The sequence below is a fragment of the Coregonus lavaretus genome (genome assembly GCF_964263955.1).
Source record: "Coregonus lavaretus genome assembly, contig: HAP1_SCAFFOLD_343, whole genome shotgun sequence".
Taxonomy (NCBI): domain Eukaryota; kingdom Metazoa; phylum Chordata; class Actinopteri; order Salmoniformes; family Salmonidae; genus Coregonus; species Coregonus lavaretus.
In genome coordinates this window covers 84,868-100,000 of record NW_028157704.1, presented here as the reverse complement: position 1 = coordinate 100,000, position 15,133 = coordinate 84,868, and the positions used below count along the sequence as shown (strand labels likewise).

Below are 15,133 nucleotides of genomic sequence, written 5' to 3'. Positions count from 1 at the left end.
CAGTGAATGTCCGAACAGTATAATTACTTTTAGCACAATGGCCATAACAAAAAAGTTTAACCCATTTTATAAACCATGTTGTCACTTGACTTGTGTGTTGAGGTGGACGTTTTTTTTCTTGGTCAATATACATTACAATAATAATTTGGCGTATGAAAATGTGGGCAGGGAACAAGCTACAACTGCTACTGACTGGTACTTAAAGAACTTGAATGAATGGATAAACCCAATTTGACTTTATAGCTCCTATTATAAAATGTGTCACGCATGTACATCACTCTTTAAGACATTATGCCTAGTGTGGTCCTGTGTAGCTCAGTTGGTAGAGCATGGCGCTTGCAACGCCAGGGTTGTGGGTTCGATGGCCAGGGGGGGCAGTATGAAAATGTATGCACTCACTAACTGTAAGTCGCTCTGGATAAGAGCGTCTGCTAAATGACTAAAATGTAATATAAAGTACTGTCTTTCCTGTTACATCAGCTACTGTACCTGTATTTTGTCATACCCAAACCTCAATCATTTAGAGTGTGTACCATGTAAACATGTCTAACTGCACTCTGCATTCATTGTGTAGGTGAGAAACGCTTAAAGGCTCTTCCCAAAACAACAGTCCAAGCAGTGGGTGGCAACAAAAATAATCTATAAACCAAAACAGTTCCAGTTCAGGTAGAAAGTGGTTGAGCAGGTGCCGGAGCGGTGACAGGATCTAACGATGGTTCAGCTACTTACCCATTGGATAACTGTCCATTTGGTTCAGCTACTTACCCATTGGATATCTGTCCATTTGGTTCAGCTACTTACCCATTGGATAACTGTCCATTTGGTTCAGCTACTTACCCATTGGATATCTGTCCATTTGGTTCAGCTACTTACCCATTGGATAACTGTCCATTTGGTTCAGCTGAAACTGGGTTGTGTCTCCAATTTTCTTTTCGGGATCCGGACAAATGTTTCCAGGACACCGGAGTTGATGTGGGCAGCAAGATCCCTGTGGTCGCGAAAGCAAACGAACTGCTCCTCATCAATCAAATTCTCTGCAGCATAAGCATTCTTAATGAGTTGGCATTGGAGTACAGTTGCCACAACTGCACCATCCATCTGCGTTCATCCTGGGGATGGGGTGGGGCTGTGGTCCCGCTAGAGCGGTGGCGGATACGAAGCTCAATTAGCCTCTTCTTCATCGTCGTACTCGGGCTCATAGCCGTGGGATGTAGGGGTGCTGCAGCGCCCCCTGATAAATCGGCCCAAAAAATATATATACTTGTCAGCGGAGCGGGGAGAAAAATACCCCCACCCCAAAGCATCTTCCCACGGCCATGCTTGGGCTCAAATAAATACGGTTTGACGACCCCATCGGCGCCCTTACAGTAGTTTTCTTAATCTCTCGTGAGTATTTAGTTGTCAGACATGTTTGTAACGCTAGGCTACTGTCTTCACTTCTGCCCCGAACAAAACTTGCATCTGTGATTGTGAATAAGGGCCACTCATGCAGTTTTTACGTAAAAGTCCACTCTAAAATGTGCAGTTTTGTCACACAACACAATGCCACAGATGTCTCAAGTTTTGAGGTAGCGTGCAATTGGCATGCTGACTGCAGGAATGTCCACCAGAGCTGTTGCCAGAGAATTGAATGTTCATTTCTCTACTATAAACCGCTTCCAAAGTCGTTTTAGAGAATTTGGCAGTACGTCCAACCGGCCTTACAACTGCAGACCACGTGTATGGCGTCGTATGGGTGAGCGGTTTGCTGACGTGAACAGAGTGCCCCGCGGTGGGGTTATGGTATGGGCAGGCTACGGACGACGAACACAATTTGCATTTTATCGATGGGAATTTGAATGCACAGAGATCCTGAGGCCCATTGTTGTGCCATTCATAGGGCCTAATGAGTTTATTTCAATTGACCGATTTCCTTTATATGAACTGTAACTCAGTAAAATCTTTGAAACGGTTGCATTTATAATTTTAGTTCGGTATAGTAAATTTAGCTTTTCAGACATAACCCTTGATAGAAGACCTAATTTCTCTGGTCTCCACTTGACAGCTTGACTTTGTTTTGACCTGCAGTGGAATTGAGACATCTGACCCTCTCTCTCTTTGTTCTTCCCCTGTCTCTCTTTCTCTACCTCTCCTTCCATCCCTCTCTCCAGGATGATCTACTACCTGGACCCATCGGTGCTGACCGGCCTGTCCTGCTCTATCATGCTGCTGTGTCTGTCTGACTACCTGGTGCCCACCCTCGCCCCCCGCGTCTTCGGATCCAACAAGTGGTGAGGGGAGGGGGGTATATCTGGGGTACAGGGTAGATCTGGGGTACAGTGTGGTGGGGTATATCTGGGGTACAGGGTGGGGGGGTATATCTGGGGTACAAGGTGATGGGGTATATCTGGATTATAGGGTGGTATATTTGGGATACAGGGTATATCTGGGGTACAGGGTGGGGGGGGTATATCTAGGGCAGAGGAGTTTGGTATCTGTGGATAAAACGGTTGGGGTGTCTGCTTAGGGGGGAGGGCGGCAGGACTTTAGGGGTTGTTGGCGAGGGTTGTTGGCAGGAGGTAGGGGGTGTTTGTAGAGGTTCTGGAGGGGGGGGGGTCGTTTGGGGACATAGTGTGATGTTAGTGGAGCATGACACCGGTGTACATCTAAAGGATCCAGGCGGTCCTCTCTGTCATACCCTCCCCTCCTTCAGTGGTTCTGTAGTAACAGGACACCAGTACAGGATTAAGTGACGCTCTGTAGTTAGTGGTGTATCAGTACTGTCTCTAGCACCAGTCTGTAGTTAGTGGTGTATCAGTACTGTCTCTAACACCAGTCTGTAGTTAGTGGTGTATCAGTACTGTCTCTAGCACCAGTCTGTAGTTAGTGGTGTATCAGTACTGTCTCTAGCACCAGTCTGTAGTTAGTGGTGTATCAGTACTGTCTCTAGCACCAGTCTGTAGTTAGTGGTGTATCAGTACTGTCTCTAACACCAGTCTGTAGTTAGTGGTGTATCAGTACTGTCTCTAGCACCAGTCTGTAGTTAGTGGTGTATCAGTACTGTCTCTAGCACCAGTCTGTAGTTAGTGGTGTATCAGGACTGTCTCTAGCACCAGTCTGTAGTTAGTGGTGTATCAGGACTGTCTCTAGCACCAGTCTGTAGTTAGTGGTGTATCAGGACTGTCTCTAGCACCAGTCTGTAGTTAGTGGTGTATCAGGACTGTCTCTAGCACCAGTCTGTAGTTAGTGGTGTATCAGGACTGTCTCTAGCACCAGTCTGTAGTTAGTGGTGTATCAGTACTGTCTCTATGATAGAGGAATTATGATTATGACTAAAATTGTTAACCCCAATACTGATGATGACTGTGTGAACTGTTAGGGTTATCATTATAAACCCACTAACAGAGGGGGTGAGTTAGAAACTGCTGAGACAAACATTCCAGGATGAAGGGGACTGAGAAACTGGTTAAAGGCCTCCTAAAGGTGGGCGGAGCAAAGTGCCTTTGTGTGTCAAGGGGTATAAAAGCTATATAGTGTTTTTTGGCAGCAGAGCTCTCCATGATTAAACATACAGATCATTCTTGCCAGTTGTGGACCTTTGTTTAATTCATGATTAAACCAGAGCCTTACACCCTCTGGGAATTATTCAGAGCATTAAGTTTGATTAATTAGAGATAGAAATTCTCGTGACACTCTAACACCAGTCTGTAGTCAGTGGTGTATCAGTACTGTCTCTAACACCAGTCTGTAGTTAGTGGTGTATCAGTACTGTCTCTAACACCAGTCTGTAGTTAGTGGTGTATCAGTACTGTCTCTAACACCAGTCTGTAGTTAGTGGTGTATCAGTACTGTCTCTAACACCAGTCTGTAGTTAGTGGTGTATCAGTACTGTCTCTAACACCAGTCTGTAGTTAGTGGTGTATCAGTACTGTCTCTAGCACCAGTCTGTAGTTAGTGGTGTATCAGTACTGTCTCTAACACCAGTCTGTAGTTAGTGGTGTATCAGTACTGTCTCTAACACCAGTCTGTAGTTAGTGGTGTATCAGTACTGTCTCTAACACCAGTCTGTAGTTAGTGGTGTATCAGTACTGTCTCTAACACCAGTCTGTAGTTAGTGGTGTATCAGGACTGTCTCTAGCACCAGTCTGTAGTTAGTGGTGTATCAGTACTGTCTCTAGCACCAGTCTGTAGTTAGTGGTGTATCAGTACTGTCTCTAACACCAGTCTGTAGTTAGTGGTGTATCAGTACTGTCTCTAGCACCAGTCTGTAGTTAGTGGTGTATCAGTACTGTCTCTAACACCAGTCTGTAGTTAGTGGTGTATCAGTACTGTCTCTAACACCAGTCTGTAGTTAGTGGTGTATCAGTACTGTCTCTAGCACCAGTCTGTAGTTAGTGGTGTATCAGTACTGTCTCTAGCACCAGTCTGTAGTTAGTGGTGTATCAGTACTGTCTCTAACACCAGTCTGTAGTTAGTGGTGTATCAGTACTGTCTCTAGCCTCAGTCTGTAGTTGGTGTCGGATGTCTAGTGACCCAGCCCCATTCCCTGTCCTAGACCCTGGCCGCAGCTCTAGACCCAGACTTAGACACAGCCACAGCCTGACTCAGCTGTTTGTTAGCAGTCCCAGTCTAGGGTTGGGCGGTATCCAGATTTCCATACCTTCATACAGTTCCTGTACCATACCTGGGTATACGGTATTTCCAGCAGTGCACACACGGGGCGCTATTTCTTTCCAAATGAAAAAATTATGTATGCTAACAAAGTACTAGCGAATTTCCATAGCAGATGCGAGCTAAATGCTAACAAGCAAACATCAACGAAATGCAAGGACTGACAACCCAGCTCATGAATGTGTACATCTATCTCAAAAAGCTACTCACACTTGATCCAGAAGAGGATTTATTCTCTGCTGTAACCAAGAAGCTTGATATTGCAAGCTAGCCTTCTAATGTTATAGCTAGCAAGTTAGCAAACCAAATGCATAGCTGGAACCCTGAGCTGGGAAAAATGTATTTGGTACATCTTAGATAAATATCTTCTAATTAACTATAAGCGACTGGTGTTAGTGCTGCTCAACAATGGATTGTCACGTTTGCCCCATGTGCTCATTGTAAACAAACTGGCTCAAGTGAAAAAAATCATACCGGCGGTACTTCAAAATACCGCCCAAGTCTACCCCCAGTCTGAAGTTGATGGGATGTATCAGATGTCGGTAGTGGTTCTGCCCTAGGCCAAGCCCCTGACCTGAGTCCCAGTCTTAGACACTGTCTCCAGCCCTTGTCCTATGCACAGACTGACTGTCTGTCCCTTAGGGAAAATATATAGGATTGCTCTTATCCAAAGCTACTTACAGGAGCAATTAGGGTTAAGTGCCTTGCTCAAGGGCACATCGACAGATTTTCACCTAGTCTGCTCGGGGACTCAAACCAGCGACCTTTCGGTTACTGGCCCAACGCTCTTAACCTCTAGGCTACCTGCTGCCCTCTGACCTTTTGAAAAGAAAGGAGATTAGAGGGAGAGGATTTAGATGTGCCGCCATGTAGCCCATTAGGATTTAGAGGTATCTCTCTGTAGCCCATTAGAGGATTTAGAGGTATCTCTCTGTAGCCCATTAGAGGATTTAGAGGTATCTCTCTGTAGCCCATTAGAGGATTTAGAGGTATCTCTCTGTAGCCCATTAGAGGATTTAGAGGTATCTCTCTGTAGCCCATTAGAGGATTTAGAGGTATCTCTCTGTAGCCCATTAGAGGATTTAGAGGTATCTCTCTGTAGCCCATTAGAGGATTTAGAGGTATCTCTCTGTAGCCCTTTAGAGGTGTCTCTGTAGCCCATTAGAGCTGTGAAGGGAGATGGCTTTAGAGCAGGGTTTGCAGACACATCCATGCACACGCATACACACACTCACTCACTCAGAGGACCTGCGTACATACAAGCCCCCCCCCCCCCCCCACACACACACACACACACTGGGTCTATGTTAGTGTCTGCCAGTGTGAGTCCTGCTGGTTCATGAGGCCATGTTCTGACTTGAGCCTGAAATGGGTAGTTGTGGCTCAGCAGAAATGAAGGGCACTTCCCCAACTGCCTTATCAATGGGACCATATGATATCTGATAGGCTCATCTCATTCTACTGAACTGGTTCTGATCAAGTGTTCCTGTTCAGATGGATGGAGGGATAGCTGTTGACTGAATAAAAGGACTGGTCTTGGATATAATAATACTATCCCTCTTTCTTTCCTCTCTCCCTCTCCTCCTCCTCTCTCCCTCTGCTCCTCTCCTCCTCCTCTCCTCTCCTCCCTCTCTCCAGGTCTTCAGAGCAGCAGCAGCGTTTCCATGAGATCTGTGGTAACCTGGTGAAGACTCAGCGTCGTGTCCTGGGCTGGTGGAAAAGACTCTTCGCCCTCAAGGAGGAGAAACCCAAGATGGTAAACACACAGTCCCACTTTAGCTCTGCTGTGTGTTTTAGAACATGGTCTCCATCTTTCCATCTGTCGTCTGTTTTAGAACAGGGTCTCTGTATCTCTCGTCTGTTTTATAACAGGGTCTCTCTCTGTATCTGTCGTCTGTTTTAGAACAGGGTCTCTCTCTCTGCATCTCTCGTCTGTCTGTTTTAGAACAGGGTCTCTCTCTCTGTGTCTGTCGTCTGTTTTAGAACAGGGTCTCTATCTCTGTATCTCTCGCATGTTAGCTGATTTCAGCCTGCTGCTCCATTTAGCTTGCTGTAAATTAGGCTGCTGTGAAGTACAGGTTAAATCAGTGTAGCACAGCTCAGATGGATGTTTCTTCTGTTCTTATGTAATCTTCCTCTTCACCTCCTGCCTGTGTCCCAACGGGGGAAAACAAAGGGGGTGTGGCATTATGACGGGGTTAGTTCACATGTTAACTACCTATCCAGGCGTTCTGAGATCTGGCATGTGTCTGCAACGTAGTCGGGCAGGAAGTCAAGCAATGGGTTGCTGGTCAGAAAAGTCTGCTTGGTCTCTCCCGTCAAAGCCAAGCTGCATCTCTTCCTGTTTCTGGTTTAACCTGTAGTGATGTCACTTCCGGTTCTCTTCCCACAGTACTTTGCGTCGGTGATCAGCAGTCTGGTGACGGTGGCCTGGATGGGACAGCAGGTCCACAACCTTTTCCTCACCTACCTGATTGGTACGTACCAACACCTTCCTGTCCCCTCCCTACCTGTACCCTACCTCCCTACCTGTACCGTACCCTACCTGTACCACCCTACCGTCCGACCTGTACCCTACCGTCCGACCTGTACCCTACCGTCCGACCTGTACCCTACCTACAGTGCCTTCAGAAAGTATTCACACACCTTGACTGAAATTGAGATTTTGTGTCACTGATCTACACACAGTACCCCATAATGTCAAAGTGGAATTATGTTGTTTTTTTTTGGCAAATTTATTAAAATGAAAAGCGGAAATGTCTTTAGTCAATAGGTATTCAACCCCTTTGTTATGGCAAGCCTAAAGTTCAGGAGTAAAAATGTGATTAACAAGTCACAAGTTGCATGGACTCACTCGGTGTGCAATAATAGTGTTTAATGGGATTTTTGAATGACTACCTCATCTATTACATACAATTATCTGCAAGGTCCCTCAGTTGAGCAGTGAATTTCAAACACAGGTTCAACCACAAAGACCAGGGAGGTTTTCCAATGCCTCATAAAGAAGGGCACCTATTGGTAGATGGGAGAAGAAAAAAAAGCAGACATTGAATGTCCCTTTTTGAGCATGATGAAGTTATTAATTACACTTTGGATGGCGTATCAATACACCCAGTCACTGCAAATATACAGGCATCCTTCCTAACTCAGTTGCAGGAGAGGAAGGAAACCGCTCAGGGATTTCACCATGCCAATGATGACTTTAAAACAGTTAGTTTAATGGCTGTGATAGGAGTAAACTGAGGATGGATCAACAACATTGTAGTTACTCCACAATACTAACCTAATTGACAGAGGTGAAAAGAAGGTAGCCTGTACAGAGTAAAAAATATTCCAAAACATGCATCCTGTTCGCAACAAGCCACTAAAGTAATACTGCAAAAAAATTTGGCAAAGCTATTCACTTTTTGTCCTGAATACAAACTGTTATGTTTGGGGCAAATCCAATACAACACATTACTGAGTACCACTCTCCATATTTTCAAGCATAGTGGTGGCTGCATCATGTTATGGGTATGCTTGTAATTGTTAAGGACTGGGGAGTTTTTCTGGATAAAAAAATAAACTGAATGAAGCTAAGCATAGGCAAAAATCCTAGAGGGAAAACCTGGTTCAGTCTGCTTTCCACCAGACACTGGGAGATGAATTCACCTTCCAGCAGGACAATAACCTAAAACACAAGGCCAAATCTACACTGGAATTGCTTACTAAGAATACGGTGAATGTTCCTGAGTGGCCGAGTTACAGTTTTGACTTAAATCTGCTTGAAAATCTATGGCAAGACTTGAAATGGTTGTCTAGCAATGATCAACAACCAATTTGACAGAGCTTGAAGAATTTTGAAAATAATAATGGGTCCAGGTGTGGAAAGCTCTTAAAGACTTAACCAGAAAGACTCACAGCTGTAATATCTGCCAAAGGTGATTCTAACATCTATTGACTCAGGGGTGTGAATACTTATGTAAATGAGATTTCTTTATTTCATTTTATACATTTGCAAACATGAATAAAAACATGTTTTCATTTTCTCATTATGAGGTATTGTGCGTAGATACAACACAACAAAATGTGGAATAAGTCAACGGGTATGAATACGTTCTGAAGACACTACCTACCTGTACTCAACCAACCTGTACTAAACCCACCTGGGCTAATGGCTAACTCAGCCAACCTATACTAAACCCACCTGGGCTAATGGCTAACTCAGCCAACCTGTACTAAACCCACCTGGGCTAATGGCTAACTCAGCCAACCTGTACTAAACCCACCTGGGCTAATGGCTAACTCAGCCAAAGGTTTCCAGTACTGTAGCTTACTCATTGCTGCATTATTTCACAAAGTCCTGATGTTCTTCTGAGTTCAGACAATCAGGTTAATTCAAGCAGTGGTATTCTGGTCCAATCAGGTTAATACAAACTAGTATTTTGGTCTCTCTGACATTGTAGCTGCTCTCTTCTGGTTTCTCCTGCTGGTATAGTACAGATTATGATGACAGTTAAACCACCGGACCCCACTAGAGAAGTGACTACATAGGAAGGATGTACAAAGGTTGGCAATAAGGGAAGTGATGTGCATCTCCTTGGCCGTGTCCCAAACGGCACCCTGTTCTCTATAGGTCCTGGTCTAAAGTAGTGCACTACATAGGGAATAGGGTACCATTTTGGATACACGGCCTGTCAGTTTATGGATGTTTCCCAACATGAGTCAAATCTGACGCAAATGTTACTTGGTTTATACATTTATTTGTTAAATGTCTTTGCATACCAGGCCAGCACAACAAGTATTGATTGGCACCCTATTCACTATATAGTGTTCTACTTTTGACCAGGGCCTATAGGGATAGTGCACTATATAGGGAATAGGGTGCGATTGCAAACTGAGACCCAGCATTAGCTATATATATATACAGTGGGGGGAAAAAAGTATTTAGTCAGCCACCAATTGTGCAAGTTCTCCCACTTAAAAAGATGAGAGAGGCCTGTAATTTTCATCATAGGTACACGTCAACTATGACAGACAAATTGAGAGAAAGAAAATCCAGAAAATCACATTGTAGGATTTTTAATGAATTTATTTGCAAATTATGGTGGAAAATAAGTATTTGGTCACCTACAAACAAGCAAGATTTCTGGCTCCCACAGACCTGTAACTTCTTCTTTAAGAGGCTCCTCTGTCCTCCACTCGTTACCTGTATTAATGGCACCTGTTTGAACTTGTTATCAGTATAAAAGACACCTGTCCACAACCTCAAACAGTCACACTCCAAACTCCACTATGGCCAAGACCAAAGAGCTGTCAAAGGCAGAAACAAAATTGTAGACCTGCACCAGGCTGGGAAGACTGAATCTGCAATAGGTAAGCAGCTTGGTTTGAAGAAATCAACTGTGGGAGCAATTATTAGGAAATGGAAGACATACAAGACCACTGATAATCTCCCTCGATCTGGGGCTCCACGCAAGATCTCACCCCGTGGGGTCAAAATGATCACAAGAACGGTGAGCAAAAATCCCAGAACCACACGGGGGGACCTAGTGAATGACCTGCAGAGAGCTGGGACCAAAGTAACAAAGCCTACCATCAGTAACACACTACGCCGCCAGGGACTCAAATCCTGCAGTGCCAGACGTGTCCCCCTGCTTAAGCCAGTACATGTCCAGGCCCGTCTGAAGTTTGCTAGAGTGCATTTGGATGATCCAGAAGAGGATTGGGAGAATGTCATATGGTCAGATGAAACCAAAATATAACTTTTTGGTAAAAACTCAACTCGTCGTGTTTGGAGGACAAAGAATGCTGAGTTGCATCCAAAGAACACCATACCTACTGTGAAGCATGGGTGTGGAAACATCATGCTTTGGGGCTGTTTTTCTGCAAAGGGACCAGGACGACTGATCCGTGTAAAGGAAAGAATGAATGGGGCCATGTATCATGAGATTTTGAGTGAAAACCTCCTTCCATCAGCAAGGGCATTGAAGATGAAACGTGGCTGGGTCTTTCAGCATGACAATGATCCCAAACACACCTCCCGGGCAACGAAGGAGGGGCTTCGTAAGAAGCATTTCAAGGTCCTGGAGGGGCCTAGCCAGTCTCCAGATCTCAACCCCATAGAAAATCTTTGGAGGGAGTTGAAAGTCCGTGTTGCCCAGCGACAGCCCCAAAACATCACTGCTCTAGAGGAGATCTGCATGGAGGAATAGGCCAAAATACCAGCAACAGTGTGTGAAAACCTTGTGAAGACTTACAGAAAACGTTTGACCTGTGTCATTGCCAACAAAGGGTATATAACAAAGTATTGAGAAACTTTTGTTATTGACCAAATACTTATTTTACACCATAATTTGCAAATAAATTCATTAAAAATCCTACAATGTGATTTTCTGGATTTTTTTTCCTCATTTTGTCTGTCATAGTTGACGTGTACCTATGATGAAAATTACAGGCCTCTCATCTTTTTAAGTGGGAGAACTTGCACAATTGGTGGCTGACTAAATACTTTTTTCCCCCACTGTGTGTGTGTGTGTGTATATATATATATATATATATATTCCAAACATCATCGGAGACTTTGGCTAATTGTTGGTCTGACTGAGTAGCTATAACAGACAAGCACAAGGGCCCCATAGCCAGCTGACAGCTGTTCAGTAGTCTGTGCGTTGTCATCCTCCAACTGTAAAATACCACTTAGAGAAAGGGTTATATATCAGGATGAGTCCCAAATGGCACCCTATTAGGGGAACCCCATAGGGCTCTGGTCAAAAGAAGTGCACTACATAGGGAATAGTGTGCCCTTTGGGACGGAAACCTAGTGTCTTTTTTCCACGTTTTGTTACGTTACAGCCTTATTCTAAAATTGATTATATTATTTGTTTTCCTCATCAATCTATACACAATACCCCATAATGACAGTGAACTGTTTTTTTATAAATTTTTGCAATTTTTTTTTTTTTTAAACGGCTGCCTTATTTACATGCGTATTCAGACCCTTTGAGACTCTAAATTGAGCTCAGGTGCATCCTGTTTCCATTGATCATCCTTGATGTTTCTACAACTTGATTGGAGTCAACCTGTGGTAAATTCAATTGATTGGACATAATTTGGAAAGGCACACACCTGTCTATATTAGGTCCCACAGTTGACAGTGCATGTCAGAGCAAAAACCAAGCCATGAGGTCGAAGGAATTGTCTGTAGAGCTCCGAGACACGATTGTGCCGAGGCACAGATCTGGGGCAGGGTACTAAAACATTTCTGCAGCGTTGAAGGTCCCCAAGAACACAGTGGCCTCCATCATTCTTAAATGGAAGAAGTTTGGAACCACCAAGACTCTTCCTAGAGTTGGCCGCCCAACCAAACTGAGCAATCGGGGGAGAAGGGCCTTGGTCAGGGAGGTGACCAAGAACCCGATGGTCACTCTGACAGAGCTCTAGAGTTCCTCTGTGGAGATGGTTGTCCTCCTGGAAGGTTCTCTGCAGCATTCCACCAATCAGGACTTTTATGGTAGAGTGGCCAGACGGAAGCCATTCCTCAGTAAAAGGCACATGACAGCCCGCGTGGAGTTTGCCAAAAGGCACCTAAGGACTCTCAGACCATGAGAAACAAGATTCTCTGGTCTGATGAAACCAAGATTGAACTCTTTGGCCTGAATGCCAAGCGTCACGTCTGGAAGAAACCTGGCACCATCCCTACGGTGAAGCGTGGTGGCAGCATCATGCTGTAGGGATGTTTTTTAGCGGCAGGGACTGGGAGACTAGTCAGGATCAAGGTAAAGATTAACGGAGCAAAGTACAGAGAGATCCTTGATGAAAACCTGCTCCAGAGCACTCAGGACCTCAGACTGGGGCGAAGGTTCACCTTCCAACAGCTCAACGACCCTAAGCACACAGCCTAGACCATGCAGGAGTGGCTTCGGGACAAGTCTTTGAATGTCCTTGAGTGGTCGCGCCAGAGCCCGGACTTGAATCTGATCGAACATCTCTCTGGAGAGACCTGAAAATAGCTGTGCAGCGACGCTCCCCATCCAACCTGACAGAGCTTGAGAGGATCTGCAGAGAAGAATGGGAGAAACTCCCCAAATGCAGGTGTGCCAAGCGTGTAGCGTCATACCCAAGAAGACCCGAGGCTGTAATCGCTGCCAAAGGTGCTTCAACAAAGTACGGAGTAAAGGGTCTGAATACTTATGTAAATGTGATATTTCCCTTTTTTTATACATTTGCAAACATTTCTAAAAACCTGTTTTCGCTTTGTCATTATGGGGTATTGTGTGTAGATTGAGAGGGGGGGGACAATTTAATCCATTTTACAATAAGGCTGTAACATTAGTGAAGGGGTCTGAATACTTTCCGAATGCCCTGTATAGTTTAATAGACCCGTTAGGAACCAAACGGCTCAGTGGTGGAGGGACTAACCTGAGCTTGTCGAATAAGAGAGGCTCGTTACATTATGCACTAATGAAAACACCCCTTCTTTAAGCAGTATCCTGTTTTAGTTTGGTCCTCCTTGCTCAGGGAATATGACAGTTGGTCAGTCAGACTGACAGTTAAACCGGTCTGACTGGTCAGCTGCTCCCACCAAAATAGATATTATTGGTACACTCATGGCTACACTACATGAGGACATGTAGTGACTCTTTTGTTTCCTGTGTCCCCAGTGAGTTTCCTGCTCCTGCTTCCTGGTCTGAACCAGCATGGCGTCATCAGCAAGTACGCTGGCATGGCGAAGAGAGAGATCAACAAACTGCTGAAACAGAAGGAGAAGAAGAATGAATAGAAAGAAAGAGGAGAAGAAGAAGAAGAGGGGATCTGTGAGACGAACGAGAGAAAAGACGAAGAAGAAACCAGTAGATCGAACGTAAAAGAAAAGCTTCAACTAAGTACTTTTGTACTTCCTCAGTCTGCTCAGACCAACTCTACACACGCTCTCTCCCCCCCTTGACCTCTGACCCCTGTCACCTAACCAACCAATCACCTGGCGGGATTTGTTTTTCAACAGGAAGTGTTTTCCCACCTGTCCTCACACGCATGCAGTCAGTCGCCACGTCGGTCAGGGCTTTAGTTCACCAGTAGACCACACTGAAACGTTACAACGCACACACACGTGTGTCTGTCTCTAGATCCTGTAGGAACGTGTTTAAGATGCCAGTCACTGTCAGTAATACTCTAGTGAGAAAGACCACTGAACAGAAACCTCTAGCAATATTGCGTATGATTATTATCAAACACCCCACACATGTAATACCATCACAAAACAATATATAATACAACTCAATCTCCCAGTGAGGATGGTTAGTGTAATGGACATACTGATGAGGGGTAGGTAGTGTCAGTATTGTTTCAGAAGGCTGTTGTTGCCACCGCTCCTTTACCTTTTTAGATCCCTGCTTCTGTCTAATTTGTAAGATTGCACTGAAACTGTAAAAGAAACTGGAGTTTAGAGTAGAGAAGCAGACCTAGGTTGACGTCCCAAATGGCACCCTATTCCCTACACAGTGCACTACTTTAGACGCTCTGGTCAAAAGTAGTGCACTATCTAGGGAATAGGGTAGGGTGCCATTTGGGACTCGGGGGCCTAGTCTCTGGTGATGTTTGGAATATATATATATATATATATAATGCTGGTCTGCGTCTGAAATGGCACCTTATTCCCTCTGTAGGGCACCACCCCTATAGGCCCTGGGCAAAAGTAGGGAATAGGGTTCCATTTGAAGACTCAACCCTGGTGTGAGCTGAGACTGGTTCAGGCCCGTACATAGACACAGGTCTAGGATCAGCGTAACCTGCCCCCTACCCATGACCTTACTGATTTAGGGGGAGGAACACCAATCTGGCCTTGGATCAGTGTCTAGTCCAGGTGGACTTGATCCTACTATAGAACCACTGCTGTAACGCTGCTAGCTGTCCCTCTAGCCCTCTGTCTCTCTGGTCGGGGGGGGGCTGGGCTATGATTGTAAATACGCCAATCCTCTCTCTCTCTCTCTCTGTCTTGTCTGTCTGTTTTTATCCTTTACCTATCTCGCTGTTCCTCTCCTCCATTTCATCTGTTTGTTTTTTTGACTTCTCTACAAAGAATTAATAAAGTCTGATTTTGAAAGCTCGTTGATCCTGCTTTGTAGTATTACCCCTCAGGTGTTGAATGTTCTTGAAGTTAGGGAAGGTGAGGGAGGGATGTTCATACCGTACATAGCACCCCAGGGCCAACCCTCCATTTTAAATGTCCTGTCAGACAGACGTGGTTAGATAGTAGATGTACTGTTCTACTCCTGGCAGTGGTAGAAGTGTACTTTTTTCACTCACACACAAACACACTTTTTCTCTCGACACACACACTTTTTTTCTCTCTTGCTACTCACACACTTTTTCTCTCACCACACACTTTTTTTTCTCACACTACACACACACCCTTTCACTCTCATATGCACTCATTCTTTCTCACAGAGTTCCCAGTAATTAGTTAGTTTATTAACCTCTTAAGGATCTAACCCTTTTTTTCAAT

General features: G+C 44.8%; 1 protein-coding gene across 1 annotated transcript in view; it reads left to right on the top strand.

Moving 5' to 3' along the window:
* The window catches only part of LOC311125043 (ADP-ribosylation factor-like protein 6-interacting protein 1), a 26,734-nt gene extending 11,999 nt beyond the window's left edge, over positions 1-14,735 (top strand). Inside the window, exons 3-6 of the mRNA XM_084199124.1 lie at positions 2,151-2,270; positions 6,289-6,406; positions 7,043-7,127; positions 13,293-14,735. Coding sequence (XP_084055250.1) covers positions 2,151-2,270; positions 6,289-6,406; positions 7,043-7,127; positions 13,293-13,411 — 442 coding nt within the window. The 3' untranslated portion in view covers positions 13,412-14,735. The remainder of the gene's footprint in view (positions 1-2,150; positions 2,271-6,288; positions 6,407-7,042; positions 7,128-13,292) is intronic.
* Positions 14,736-15,133: the final 398 nt, after the last annotated feature.